Below are 15,597 nucleotides of genomic sequence, written 5' to 3' on the forward strand. Positions count from 1 at the left end.
TAAGACTGGGCTGGACTTGGGCTGCAGCCTGCAGTGTTTACTGGGAGTAGGCTGCTGCTGAGGCCATTTCTCTCAGGTGGTAGGTAACCTATTTGGCCCCAGGCCTGGATCTCTTTCTCTCTAATGTGGAATATTGCTCCTTTACTCCACCACATCCCACAGCAAATTTCCCAGGGAACGCTTCAAAAGACAGCAGAGGTAGACAGCATGAAAGCTGCAAATGAAACAGGCGAGGGTCCCCTTGGTGCGGAGGGAAATGTGCTGTAAAAATGTTGGATGGGATCCAGAGAGTTGGAACAAAGTTTTTTAGTTCCATAGTCAGTCCCTCGCCTTTGGCTGTGCCTCTGTGTTGTTTATGTCCTGCACCAGCCTGCCCTGGCCATAGACACGTCCCAATACCTCTCCTCTTTCAAAGCTGCACAGGAACACGGCACGGCCGACAGGAAAAAACACTAGCTACAACATCTTTCATGTTCAGGCAGAACAATGCAGGGGTCCAGTGTCAGTAGTGGTGGAGTGGGCGGTCAAGCACGGTTTCCTAGTGTAAGCACACCCTGAGGAAGAGGAAGAGCACACACTGAGGAAGATCACACACTGAGGAAGAGCACACCCTGAGGAAGAGGAAGAGCACACACTGAGGAAGAGCAGACCCTGAAGAAGAGGAAGAGCACACACTGAGGAAGAGCACACACTGAGGAAGAGGAAGATCACACACTGAGGAAGAGCACACCCTGAGGAAGAGGAAGAGCACACACTGAGGAAGAGCAGACCCTGAAGAAGAGGAAGAGCACACACTGAGGAAGAGGAAGAGCACACACTGAGGAAGAGGAAGATCAAACACTGAGGAAGAGGAAGATCACACACTGAGGAAGAGGAAGAGCACACACTGAGGAAGAGGAAGATCAAACACTGAGGAAGAGGAAGATCAAACACTGAGGAAGAGGAAGATCACACACTGAGGAAGAGCACACACTGAGGAAGAGGAAGAGCACACACTGCTGAAGAGGAAGAGCACACTGCGGAAGAGGAAGAGCACACACTGAGGAAGAGGAAGAGCACACACTGAGGAAGAGCACACACTGAGGAAGAGGAAGAGCACACACTGCTGAAGAGGAAGAGCACACACTGAGGAAGAGGAAGAGCACACACTGAGGAAGAGGAAGAGCACACACTGAGGAAGAGGAAGAGCACACACTGAGGAAGAGCACACACTGAGGAAGAGGAAGAGCACACACTGAGGAAGAGCACACACTAAGGAAGAGCACCACTTACACTAAGGAAGAGCACACACTGAGGAAGAGCACCACTTACACTAAGGAAGAGAACACACTTACACTGAGGAAGAGCACCACTTACACTAAGGAAGAGAACACACTTACACTAAGGAAGAGCACACAGTGAGGAAGAGCACACACTGAGGAAGAGCACACACTTACACTGAGGAAGAGCACACACTTACACTGAGGAAGAGAACATACTTACACTAAGGAAGAGCACACAGTGAGGAAGAGCACACACTGAGGAAGAGCACACACTTACACTGAGGAAGAGCACCACTTACACTAAGGAAGAGAACACACTTACACTAAGGAAGAGCACACACTTACACTGAGGAAGAGCACACAGTGAGGAAGAGCACATACTGAGGAAGAGCACACACTTACACTGAGGAAGAGCACACACTTACACTAAGGAAGAGCACACACTGAGGAAGAGCACACACTTACACTGAGGAAGAGCACACAGTGAGGAAGAGCACACACTTACACTAAGGAAGAGCACACAGTGAGGAAGAGCACACACTGAGGAAGAGCACACACTTACACTGAGGAAGAGCACACACTTACACTGAGGAAGAGCACACACTGAGGAAGAGCACACACTGAGGAAGAGCACACACTGAGGAAGAGCACACACTTACACTGAGGAAGAGCACACACTGAGGAAGAGCACACACTGAGGAAGAGCACACACTGAGGAAGAGCACACACTTACACTGAGGAAGAGCACACACTGAGGAAGAGCACACACTTACACTGAGGAAGAGCACACACTGAGGAAGAGCACACACTTACACTAAGGAAGAGCACACACTTACACTGAGGAAGAGCACACACTTACACTGAGGAAGAGCACACACTTACACTGAGGAAGAGCACACACTGAGGAAGAGCACACACTTACACTGAGGAAGAGCACACACTTACACTGAGGAAGAGCACACACTTACACTGAGGAAGAGCACACACTGAGGAAGAGCACACACTGAGGAAGAGCACACACTGAGGAAGAGCACACACTTACACTAAGGAAGAGCACACACTTACACTGAGGAAGAGCACACACTTACACTGAGGAAGAGCACACACTGAGGAAGAGCATACACTTACACTGAGGAAGAGCACACACTTACACTGAGGAAGAGCACACACTTACACTAAGGAAGAGCACACACTGAGGAAGAGCACACACTTACACTGAGGAAGAGCACACAGTGAGGAAGAGCACACACTTACACTGAGGAAGAGCACTCTATTATGCCGGAGGAGGTACTTTTCAGAAATCTAATATCTGTACTATATAACAATGAGGACATTAGGCTTATTCAGTTTAGTTCAGTTTTCTTGAGTACTTGCTTTGAAGTGACCCTACAGCCACCGGCTTTCTCTAAACATCCCAGCCCATGTCTTCGTTTCCAGAGAGAGGTGAGTTCTGTTAGTGATGCCCTTTCTCTAAACATCCCAGCCCATGTCTTCGTTTCCAGAGAGAGGTGAGTTCTGTTAGTGATGCCCTTTCTCTAAACATCCCAGCCCATGTCTTCGTTTCCAGAGAGAGGTGAGTTCTGTTAGTGATGCCCTTTCTCTAAACATCCCAGCCCATGTCTTCGTTTCCAGAGAGAGGTGAGTTCTGTTAGTGATGCCCTTTCTCTAAACATCCCAGCCCATGTCTTCGTTTCCAGAGAGCGGTGAGTTCTGTTAGTGATGCCCTTTCTCTAAACATCCCAGCCCATGTCTTCGTTTCCAGAGAGAGGTGAGTTCTGTTAGTGATGCCCTTTCTCTAAACATCCCAGCCCATGTCTTCGTTTCCAGAGAGCGGTGAGTTCTGTTAGTGATGCCCTTTCTCTAAACATCCCAGCCCATGTCTTCGTTTCCAGAGAGAGGTGAGTTCTGTTAGTGATGCCCTTTCTCTAAACATCCCAGCCCATGTCTTCGTTTCCAGAGAGCGGTGAGTTCTGTTAGTGATGCCCAGAAAGGACCGCTCTGTGTAGGTGGCACTTTCATGGCTGTCTGAGTGTCACAGAGGAGTGGACCTCTGAGTGAAGCTTCCCTCCTACACACACAAACACACCACTGAGATGGCAGGGACACATGGTCAATGGAGAGTTTAAAAAAAAATGTTGAGCAGTGCAGACGGACCTCAGCTTGCTCCCTAAGGCTTTAAAGTCTGCTACTGACACACTCCTAACATCATTCTATGACTGTCACTATTCTAGAAAAACTATGGTAAGGGTCATTTCAATACAACTGTGCCCTTAGCTGTGTACTGAAATGGCTCAGTCAATTAATCATAGGTAATACATGTCATTTGAAAATGTCAAAGTTCATTCCTAGCCCTGTGCATGTCAGTTTGAGGGTTTGAGTTTCAGACATATCCTCTGCATAGTGTAATTAACAGACAGGCTGGTCTGTCAGTAAGACATTTTCGATTTCAGCCCTAAACAACTCTGATCCCACAGCCACCTCTTCTCCTGAACTCAGAATCCTCTTTACACCATCTGCTATGAATAGGAAAGAACCACTAATAACCTAACAAGTGAAAAGTGCCTGATAGAGATGTCATACACCGTTTGATCAGGAAACCTACGTAAAGAAGGGTCTCCTAGTGGAGCTACTAACATGTCTGTCTCAACGGGCTGCAGACACTGTACCATCCTCACACAGACTTCTTGCTTATCAAGAATGTTGTGTGAGCAGCACGCCCATATAAACTGGCAGTAAACTGATTAAGCATAGTTACCTCTGTGATGAATGATACACTCTCACAACCACTTGGAAACACAAACAGACCCATTTGTTCTTGACTTGATCACTCCTCAGCCCCCAATGTCAGAGAGCATTTTGTCAGTTCATTTATTATTAAAGAACTATTGAACAAGGCTCTGTAGATTCTACAGCTGGTAATTGGGTTATATTGACTTCAGGAGCAGTGAACCTATACAGTAACATGTCTGAATCTGACATCAGGAGATGGGAGGAGCGGTGTTACGCCTCAGTACTTAATTTGTAATTAATGTCATTATTTGTTTACCCAGCCCCTCGGGAATGCTATGTTTTTATTGAAGGGGCACGTTAATTAATTATAGAATGGCACATTAATTGATAACTTTCCTCTGTTCTAATAAAACGTATTACAAAGAGAAAGCCCCTATGGCCTTCTTGGAACATAGATTTCCCATAATCCCCCTTCCTGCTGAAGTTTCCAGGCGGTTTGCCCATTACGCTCACTACAATCTGTGTAACAGTGTGACCTGGGCATTCCATAACTGCCTCAGATTCCTGCTTTATCCTAAGGGATCAACCACCTAGGTGCCCTTAAACTGTAATGGAATGCTCTATGAGTAGCAGTACTTGGGAGAGCCTGGTTACATTTGAGACAGTTTGCTACAGCAGGAAAATAATCCTGCAGCAACAGGAAATGTGAATTATTATGTCTGAATTATTAGTCGGACATTTTAAAGTGGAAATGACAAACTTTAGAAGCCTTTTTAAACCTTGAATATGGTATACGTTTGCATTTCCTGCACGGATGGAAAATGATCAGCAACACAAGAGAGATCAAATGAAGATACTACGTCTGTAGATAAGAGGAGCTGGTTGATTTTCATGTCATGCCAGTGAACTGGAACGGATTGTATTTCTTACAAAAACAGTTCCTGGCTGTAACAATGTGATGATGTCATGAGGAAACGTGAGGTGTAATTTGGAAAGCATGGGTGTTCTCTGCTGAGTGAGTGTGTTATCTAATGGATGTAAATATGCTGAAGTTTTTGTCTGGAGGTCAGGACACCCCGTGTGTGTGTGTGTGTGTGTGTGTGTGTGTGTGTGTGTGCGCGTGCGTGTGTGAGAGAGAGAGAGAGAGAGAGAAAGATAGATAAAGAGAGAGTAGATATTTGATCATGAGAAAGCTCATCTGCGGTAGCTCTGGTATCTCTGCTCTGGGTCTTTGTGTTGAAGGTTATGTGGAGGTGGAAAAGTTATTTGTCGTATAACATGTCCTCTTATGAAACAAGACATGCCAGCCTCAGGGACAGTGTCAGACAAAGTGCTACTTGAGTGGCTGCTTCAAAAAGGTCCTGCCTGTTAACATAGCTGTAATTGCATTGGCTGTGACAGGTCGTGTGGCAGGAAGTTGTCGTTTCCTCTCTGAGAACCCAGCACTTAAGTTAACCCTGGTTCCCTTTAATGCAGATCCACTACAGAGGAATGGTGGTGGTGGTGAGATACTAGCATGACCGCTCATGTCTATGTCATTGATTTCCTTCTGTGCTGCCTCCACTGCAGGACAGAGTCCCGGGGCATGTCCAAGCCACCGCCACCGGCCAGTCAGAGGCCCCCCAGCATGGTCAGCCAGACTTCCAAGGCAGTGACCTCATCAACAGTGGACGCCACCTCAGGGTCAAAGGTGAGAAAAAGTCTCTCTTTTATGAGCATGCGTTGTTTACTCAGTGTTTCATTTATTTTGATCTATCCCACAACAGTGTTGCAGTAATTAGGTCCAGTGATTGCAGTATAAAGCGTTTGAATTGATATTGTTTCTAAGGGTACTGGGAGACTGTTAATGCTCATGCTGGAGAATTGGTTTCATCTCCTCCAGAACACTCTCATTTTGATTAATGGCTGTAGACTGTAATAGGTTAGTGACTTTTTTCAAGTCCAGTGAAACTCAATTAAACCTCCACCGTGGCTGGCCATGGATTCACTATGTGCATACTGTGCATATAAAAGGCTTTACTCAAATGGTTTAGTAAAGGAACAGTATTAGAAGATAAAACGGCAGCTATTGGATGTTTTGAAGGCACGTGTTGAAGTGACACTCCATAGAATGCACTTGTCCCCTTCTTATAAGGATCATACTTCCACAGAGGGCAGATGAGGGTAGTGAGGCTGTCTTCCAGACCCTGTGGTCTCCTCTGCTCTGCCACTGACATGGCTGTGGTCTATCTTCAGGACATTGGCAGTCCAGTACTCACATGAGACCCAGCTGCCCATCTGTAAAGTGATTTAGTGGCTCTTCCTTGACCCTTCCCAGGCCACATACGCCTGACTGCCTCCAGCTTCCAGAAAAAGCCTGCCAGCCTCCTCTCCCTTCTTCCCCCGTGGCCCAGCTCTGCCAGGCTGAGAGGGGTGGCCATGCTGGGTGGCATGACAGGGCTATCTGCCAACTCACTATCGCCACTCCAGTCTGACTGACTGGTGTTGACGTTAGTGAGTGTTGAGGCAGCACACGCCTGCCTGCCTGGCTAGCTGTAAAATGACCTCCTGGCTGTCTCAGTAATGCTTCAGGCCTGTGAGTGAGAGACGGCATCGTGTCAGCATCATATGAGCTGTCTCAAACCAATCAATCCTGCCAGTCAACCTATCAACACAATCATAGTAACACAACACTCTTCAGCTACACACAGCTCCCAAACACATGCACTGGCTTGACTGGGACTCTAAGCACTGCAGTAGGCGTATAAGTATTCCTATAGAACAGTGCCTCTACGGTTGGGAAAGTACCTCTCCTAAGATTGTTGTACCTGTGTTAGAAGCAGCACCTCATCAGACCTCATGTCAACTTGTTGTCTGCTATCAGAGGTGCCAGTCATTTCAAGCAGAGTGGCAGACTGGGCATTATTGATGACCACTTGCTCATTCTCAATGGTAAGTAGAGTATAGATTTGCTTTAAGATTCACTGTCTATGTATACAATAAAGGGAACGTTGAGTTTCCAATCACAGTACAGTGAATATGTGACTACACAATGCTTTCTAATATCTACTAAACTTAAATAAGGCTGTTCTCTTGATGGTTCTCCTGACAAACGCTGTGTAGATTTCCTAACGCTCTGTATGCTTGGCTGGCCGTACAGTAGTTTCAGTAATTAGTGCATGTTTTTGCCAGCTGTGGAGGAGGAAATGGCATATAATGATCCCCTGCACTGGAAACCTAACTGTTGCTAGGGTGCAATCTGATTTGGCTCAGTTGAACATTCATCTGAAATCATCTGTGAGATTCAGAGGAGGGAGAAAACCAGTGGGCCTTGAAAGAATGCTACTGTGCCTCATCAAATCTTAGTGTATGATTATAATACTGTATTCCCATTTGGGTGAAGTGTGCTTGCTTGTCATATGAGGTGCTGAAATTAGAAGGTTAAAGCTAAATCAAATGAGAAAAAGTGAGAAACACAAAGGAGAAAGTTAATAACTAAAATGACTAACTTCAAACATTTGTGGGCCCCAGTCTCAAAATCGAAATGTTGTTCTTAATCTAATCATCAAACATACAGTAACACCTAATGATCTCTATAAACATGGGACTGAATGGTCATACAGTAACACCTAATGATCTCTATAAACATGGGACTGAATGGTCATACAGTAACACCTAATGATCTCTATAAACATGGGACTGAATGGTCATACAGTAACACCTAATGATCTCTATAAACATGGGACTGAATGGTCATACAGTAACACCTAATGATCTCTATAAACATGGGACTGAATGGTCATACAGTAACACCTAATGATCTCTATAAACATGGGACTGAATGGTCATACAGTAACACCTAATGATCTCTATAAACATGGGACTGAATGGTCATACAGTAACACCTAATGATCTCTATAAACATGGGACTGAATGGTCATACAGTAACACCTAATGATCTCTATAAACATGGGACTGAATGGTCATACAGTAACACCTAATGATCTCTATAAACATGGGACTGAATGGTCATACAGTAACACCTAATGATCTCTATAAACATGGGACTGAATGGTCATACAGTAACACCTAATGATCTCTATAAACATGGGACTGAATGGTCATACAGTAACACCTAATGATCTCTATAAACATGGGACTGAATGGTCAAACAGTAACACCTAATGATCTCTATAAACATGGGACTGAATGGTCATACAGTAACACCTAATGATCTCTATAAACATGGGACTGAATGGTCATACAGTAACACCTAATGATCTCTATAAACATGGGACTGAATGGTCATACAGTAACACCTAATGATCTCTATAAACATGGGACTGAATGGTCATACAGTAACACCTAATGATCTCTATAAACATGGGACTGAATGGTCATACAGTAACACCTAATGATCTCTATAAACATGGGACTGAATGGTCATACAGTAACACCTAATGATCTCTATAAACATGGGACTGAATGGTCATACAGTAACACCTAATGATCTCTATAAACATGGGACTGAATGGTCATACAGTAACACCTAATGATCTCTATAAACATGGGACTGAATGGTCATACAGTAACACCTAATGATCTCTATAAACATGGGACTGAATGGTCATACAGTAACACCTAATGATCTCTATAAACATGGGACTGAATGGTCATATTGTTTTGATACATGCTCCTGTTTAACCAGCTGCTGTTCCTACTGGTTGTGTCTGTAATACCACATTTCTTTCACACAGCTCCTTACCACTGAGCTCCCTGGGCAGCTAATAGCAGATGTTGTTTGTAAACTAGTATATAAAGGAAACCCCGTTCATAACCAATGTGTTTGTTTTTCCAGCCGCAGGGCTCTAGGAGTAGTGGCAAGGTACACAGCTTCGGCAAGAGGGACCAAGCCATCAAGAGGAACCCCAATATCCCTGTGGTGGTCAGGGGATGGCTCTACAAACAGGTGAGCCCTCCACATCTCCCAACCTCAGTCAATGTAGCTACTGTATGGTTCAGAGGAATCTCCATAGTTATGGCTAAGAGTACAACTCAATCACTGTAGCTACTGTATGGTTCAGAGGAATCTCCATAGTTATGGCTAAGAGTACAACTCAATCACTGTAGCTACTGTATGGTTCAGAGGAATCTCCATAGTTATGGCTAAGAGTATCTCAATCACTATAGCTATAGCTAAGGGCAGTGTGTTGGGGTCTAATGGTAAACTCTCCTCCACTCTAATGGGAGCACACATACATCTCACGTCGATATTACATCTCTGTCATATTATGTCATGTCATTTACAGTGGCCTTCCACTTAATGCATAATTCAGGCTAAGTAATGATGAGAGTCCAGGTCTATGAGAATGTACTACAGTATTAATGACTGTGACCTTGTGGACTCTGGCTGAGTAAACAGAGAACGACAGTCATCATTTCTCATTATGAACCCCTTCTATGGATCTCCATTTACCTAGAGGACGGAGGGAGCATGAGAGATGTCTCTTTAGGGGTGAGGTATAAGAGGACGACACCCTGGTGCGACTGGCACGGGGGTGTGACACCCCTGAGGCAGGCCAGAGGGGGTGAGGTTTAAGACCCTGACTTGGTAACACTTCATCGACTCATAAGGAGTGTTTAGACAGACAGACAATGGATTGATGGTTGCAGAACACTAATGAATCATTCATAACAGGATTCTGATTAGAGAGAGTTAGACCTACTGGAACTCCTATCATGGCAGGACATGAACCCTGTTCTGCTCAGGGGGAACACAATTACTGGCTGTTCTAATGAAATGTATGGATTTTCCCTCTCCCTGTAAATGGGTACTTTAGCGTATATTCCCCAGCTATGGTTTTTAATTAAAATGTGCATTAGAATGTGATGTTGTATTGCTGAGAGGGCTTAAATTCCATGTTGTGTTTCCCCTCCAGGACAGCTCTGGAATGAGACTGTGGAAGAGGAAGTGGTTTGTGTTGTCCGACTACTGCTTGTTTTATTACAAAGGTGAGTCACACAGGCACACCGGACCAGGGTTTAATTGAGACTAATTAAAATAGTCGCAGGGTGAATTGATTTGGTTATGAAATCCAAGCCAGTCCTCTTAATTCCAAGTCATCTGCCTCTTAGTGGAGCTAAACCTTTCAATCAGAGAGACATGACTACAATTAGACAAGGTTCTGTTCTGCCACGGCTATTCTCTCTCCTCTTCTGTCTCTTTCTATCTCTATTTCCCTCTTTCTTCACCTCTCCGCCATTCATCACACTGAGCTAGAGATAAACCTCCAGTCCTGCTGCCTGCCACCACAGCACAGCGGCTCCTTCAATCATCCTTGAATTATGTCTCTCCAATTACATTTCCTACAGTCACGAATCACCATGCAGGAACATAATGGTGTGTTGATGAAGCAGTTATGTCATGCTATTTATAAACAGGTAGAATCATTAAAGTAGCCAAGGCAGTGGGCCAGCGGTGAGGTGTGTGTGGTGGGTTGTTGTGTATTGTGTGATAATGATCACATACTTGCGTGTGTGTGTGTGTGTGTGTGTGTGTGTGTGTGTGTGTGTGTGCCTCTAGACAGCAGAGAGGAGATGGTTTTGGGGAGCATCCCCCTGCCCAGTTATGTCATCGCCCCTGTGGAGCCTGATGACCACATCAGCCGCAAGTATGCCTTCAAGGTAAGACTAGAGGGCAAGGGTGGGAACTAGCTCGTCAACGAATGGAAAATACTGTTACCAGCTACCTCACAGTCCAACCAAGCTGCATGAATTGAGAAACAGACTGGATATATGAAGGAGGTTTTCAACTGTGAAGGAAATACTAACTAACAGCCATTAGATAAAGTTGCTACAGCTTGGTTACAGAGTTAGACAGTCACACAGCCAGGGGCCTGTGTGGGCAAGCCAGACCAAGTGGGCAGTGCTCCCTCTGATTAGTGTCAGACTGGTGGGCTATTACAACACTCCATTCTTACCACATCAGTCTGGATCCTTCTTTAAAAGCACAGAGATTCATCAAAAAACCTATACAATCTGGACCAAGACTGGCTCTTCCTAATGTCTGCTTTGGCCCTGCCTGGCGTGCTCTGTCGCTTTGACCTGTGAGCTTTCAGTGTGGGCCTTTCATGCAAACCCATTTAATTCACAAGAACACTAAGTGGGAAATGTTACTTCATACTTACCTGTACCTCTCATCTGCTATTTCATAACATACTTTCCTGTACCTCTCATCTGCTATTTCATAACATACTTACCTGTACCTCTCATCTGCTATTTCATAACATACTTACCTGTACCTCTCATCTGCTATTTCATAACATACTTACCTGTACCTGTCATCTGCTATTTCATAACATACTTACCTGTACCTGTCATCTGCTATTTCATAACATACTTACCTGTACCTCTCATCTGCTATTTCATAACATACTTACCTGTACCTCTCATCTGCTATTTCATAACATACTTACCTGTACCTGTCATCTGCTATTTCATAACACACATGCACCAAACACTTGAGGCCTGTAGGTCTCAATAATTCAGGGAGTATCAGCCCCAGTAGGTATCTTACCCTGGTCTGAGGTACAGTATCTGTCCCTTTAAAGGTCTGTTTGGTAGTGGTGTTACAGTGCTGCTCTGCTCTCTGGCCCCTGTCCTGTCCTGTCCTGTCCGTCCGTCAGTCAGCAGGCCCATCATCACCAGTAGAGCTTTAGGATAGCAGCACTCTGAACCCCCACCACACTCCTCCAAGCCCCTTTCCACATTCCTCCAAGCCCCTTTCCACAGTCCTCCAAGCCCCTCTCCTCTCCACACTCCTCTAAGCACTTCTCCTCTCCACACTCCTCCAAGCCCCTTTCCACATTCCTCCAAGCCCCTTTCCACATTCCTCCAAGCCCCTCTCCACACTCCTCCAAGCCCCTCTCCTCTCCACACTCCTCTAAGCCCCTTTCCACATTCCTCCAAGCCCCTTTCCACACTCCTCCAAGCCCCTTTCCACATTCCTCCAAGCCCCTTTCCACATTCCTCCAAGCCCCTCTCCACACTCCTCCAAGCCCCTCTCCTCTCCACACTCCTCTAAGCCCCTTTCCACATTCCTCCAAGCCCCTTTCCACATTCCTCCAAGCCCCTCTCCTCTCCACACTCCTCCAAGCCCCTCTCCTCTCCACACTCCTCCAAGCCCCTCTCCTCTCCACACTCCTCCAAGCCCCTTTCCACATTCCTCCAAGCCCCTTTCCACATTCCTCCAAGCCCCTCTCCTCTCCACACTCCTCCCATCCCATCTCCTCTCCACACTCCTCCCATCCCATCTCCTCTCCTCTCCACAATCCTCCCATCCCATCTCCTCTCCACACTCCTCCCATCCGATCTCCTCTCCTCTCCACAATCCTCCCATCCCATCTCCTCTCCACACTCCTCCCATCCCATCTCCTCTCCTCTCCACAATCCTCCCATCCCATCTCCTCTCCACACTCCTCCCATCCCATCTCCTCTCCACACTCCTCCCATCCCATCTCCTCTCCACACTCCTCCCATCCCATCTCCTCTCCTCTCCACAATCCTCCCATCCCATCTCCTCTCCACACTCCTCCCATCCCATCTCCTCTCCTCCACACTCCTCCCATCCCATCTCCTCTCCTCCACAATCCTCCCATCCCATCTCCTCTCCACACTCCTCCCATCCCATCTCCTCTCCTCTCCACAATCCTCCCATCCCATCTCCTCTCCACACTCCTCCCATCCCATCTCCTCTCCACACTCCTCCCATCCCATCTCCTCTCCTCTCCACACTCCTCCCATCCCATCTCCTCTCCTCTCCACAATCCTCCCATCCCATCTCCTCACCACACTCCTCCCATCCCATCTCCTCTCCACACTCCTCCCATCCCATCTCCTCTCCTCTCCACAATCCTCCCATCCATCTCCTCTCCTCTACACACTCCTCCCATCCCCTCTCCTCTCCACAATCCTCCCATCCCATCTCCTCTCCTCTCCACACTCCTCCCATCCCCTCTCCTCCCATCCCATCTCCTCACCACACTCCTCCCATCCCATCTCCTCTCCACAATCCTCCCATCCCATCTCCTCTCCTCTCCACACTCCTCACCACACTCCTCCAATCCCATCTCCTCTCCACACTCCTCCCATCCCCTTTCCTCTCCACACTCCTCCGTCTCCTCTCCTCTCCTCTCCACACTCCTCCCATCCCCTCTCCTCCCATCCCATCTCCTCCCATCCCCTCTCCTCCCATCCCATCTCCTCACCACACTGTTCCTCTTTCTCTGTGCCTACATTAGAACATCATTATCTCTCTACTCAGTAGGGCTGTGGGGGAATAAACACAAACACTCTGAATTCCTCTGCTGTTTGATTGTATCTGGTCCAGGGATGTTTCCTATTACAGACATACAGTAGAACATAGGAAACCAGTTTGTTTATGCCTTATTAACTAGTAATGTTGACAAACACGTGGAGTACGTTTACATACACCCTCATAATTCAATATTAAACTGATTATGGCAATAGTCATGTAAATGCCTTACTCTGCTTATTTCAATCGGCGTAAGGTCATAATCGAAGTAAGCAAACACCTGGTTTTCTGAGCAATCTTTTGAATGATTAGGACGTGTAAACACTTAATTGGCGTTCCAGCAGTGTATTTGATCTGCGCGGGTCAGAACCAGCACCAGCCGAGCGAGCCTCCCTCTTTAGCTCGAGTGAAGTCAGTTTACAACAACTGATTTTAGGAGTCTTAGAAGTAGTTTACAAACTGTATATGTCCCAACTCAGAGTCAAATAGGCTTACCAAAAATAACATGGTTTATTTTCATTGGTGGTTTTCTGTATTTATCAGAGTGCCATCAGGAAGCCTGATTTCAGATGTGTCCATAGAAACAGGATTATTAGGGAAATCCTTCTGCTTGCATTGCATGTAAACGTTTTAATCAAACTATTACATTAATCTGACTATCCACAGTTATCACAATATTGTGTACTTGTAACCACACTCGTTGTTGTATTGTTTCTCGCCTCAGTTGGCAGCAGGGAAACTGATAGTGGGGGGTAATAGACCATTTCTTCACATTTCAGTCAGTGTGTGTGACAGACAGTAAGAATGGGTTTCTCTGCTGGGTCAGAGTGTTTACAATATCCATCTCCATATCTTTCCCAGTGAGAGCAGAGGACCCTTTATGAAGAACAATTCAGGGTGAATGTTTGATGTGCTGGTTTGACGGCGTTCAATTGCAGTCCTTTCATACTGTATCCGTTGTGCTTGTCTTTCTGTTCCTCCTGGGTGTGTGTACTGTGTGTGTGCACGTGTGAATGTGTGTGTGTTTGTGGTGCAGGCCTGGGTATTACTCCTGCAGCTCACATTACATACAATGGAATTTGTATGACAACTATTGCCGGGGGGGAAATTAATTATACATTGAAGGTATTTTCTAGTGTCTTCTCTCTCTCTCTCTCTCTCTCTCTCTCTCTCTCTCTCTCTCTCTCTCTGTCTCCCTCTCTCTCTCTGTCTCTCTCTGTCTCTCTCTCTCTGTCTCTCTCTCTCTGTCTCTCTCTCTCTCTCTGTCTGTCTCTCTGTCTCTCTCTCTCTGTCTCTCTGTCTCTCTCTGTCTCTCTCTCCCTCCCTCTCTCTCTCTGTCTCTCTCTCTCTGTCTCTCTCTCTCTGTCTCTCTGTCGCTCTCTCTCTGTCTCTCTCTCCTCTCTCTCTCCTCTCTCCCTGCCTCTCTCTCTCCCTGCCTCTCTCTCTCTCTCTCTGTCTCCCTCTCTCTCTCTGTCTCTCTGTCTCTCTCTCTCTGTCTCCCTCTCTCCCTCTCTCTCTCTGTCTCTCTCTCTCTCTGTCTCTCTCTCTGTCTCTCTGTCGCTCTGTCGCTCTCTCTCTGTCTCTCTCTCTCTCCTCTCTCCCTGCCTCTCTCTCTGCCTGCCTCTCTCTCTCTCTCTCTCTCTCTCTCTCTCTCTCTCTCTCTCTCTGTCTCCCTCTCTCTCTGTCTCTCTCTCTCTGTCTCCCTCTCTCTCTCTCTCTCTCTCTGTCTCTCTCTCTCTCTCTCTCTCTCTCTCTCTCTCTCTCTGTCTCTCTCTCTCTGTCTCCCTCTCTCTCTGTCTCTCTGTCTCTCTCTCTCTCTCTCTCTCTGTCTCTCTCTGTCTCTCTCTCTCTGTCTCCCTCTCTCTCTCTCTCTCTCTCTCTCTGTCTCTCTCTCTGTCGCTCTGTCGCTCTGTCGCTCTCTCTCTGTCTCTCTCTCTCTCCTCTCTCCCTGCCTCTCTCTCTGCCTGCCTCTCTCTCTCTCTCTCTCTCTCTCTCTCTCTCTCTCTCTCTCTCTCTCTCTCTCTCTCCGTCCGCCTCTCTCTCTGCCCGGGGAGGGAATGTATTTCACGGTTAGGTGAGAGGTTGCTGCTCTCAATACTGTTCTGCTAATTATCCAGTGCATGTATTTAAGAGGTCTCTGTTCCTCTCAGCTCTCTCTCTCTCTCTGGGTAATCACATATTCCAGACCAGGATCTTTCATTAGACAGGACCCAAGCTGTTCAGGTAACTGTTAACTGTCTGAACAGAACACTTCAACTGCCTATTGGATGAAGGTTCATTCCAGTCTGCTGTTGTTGTCTTGTTGTTTGTCCA

At 46.5% G+C, this 15,597-nt stretch overlaps 1 protein-coding gene across 11 annotated transcripts in view; it reads left to right on the forward strand.

Moving 5' to 3' along the window:
- The window catches only part of LOC106562332 (pleckstrin homology domain-containing family A member 7), a 178,050-nt gene that overhangs the window by 89,659 nt on the left and 72,794 nt on the right, over positions 1 to 15,597 (forward strand). For all 11 annotated transcript variants that reach the window (XM_045689235.2, XM_045689241.2, XM_082957834.1 and 8 more), the window contains 4 exons: positions 5,562 to 5,682; positions 8,830 to 8,940; positions 9,911 to 9,983; positions 10,555 to 10,655. In XM_045689235.2, coding sequence (XP_045545191.1) covers positions 5,562 to 5,682; positions 8,830 to 8,940; positions 9,911 to 9,983; positions 10,555 to 10,655 — 406 coding nt within the window. The remainder of the gene's footprint in view (positions 1 to 5,561; positions 5,683 to 8,829; positions 8,941 to 9,910; positions 9,984 to 10,554; positions 10,656 to 15,597) is intronic.

This window comes from Salmo salar, chromosome 11 (genome assembly GCF_965601325.2).
Source record: "Salmo salar chromosome 11, fSalSal1, whole genome shotgun sequence".
NCBI classification, from domain to species: Eukaryota; Metazoa; Chordata; class Actinopteri; order Salmoniformes; family Salmonidae; genus Salmo; species Salmo salar.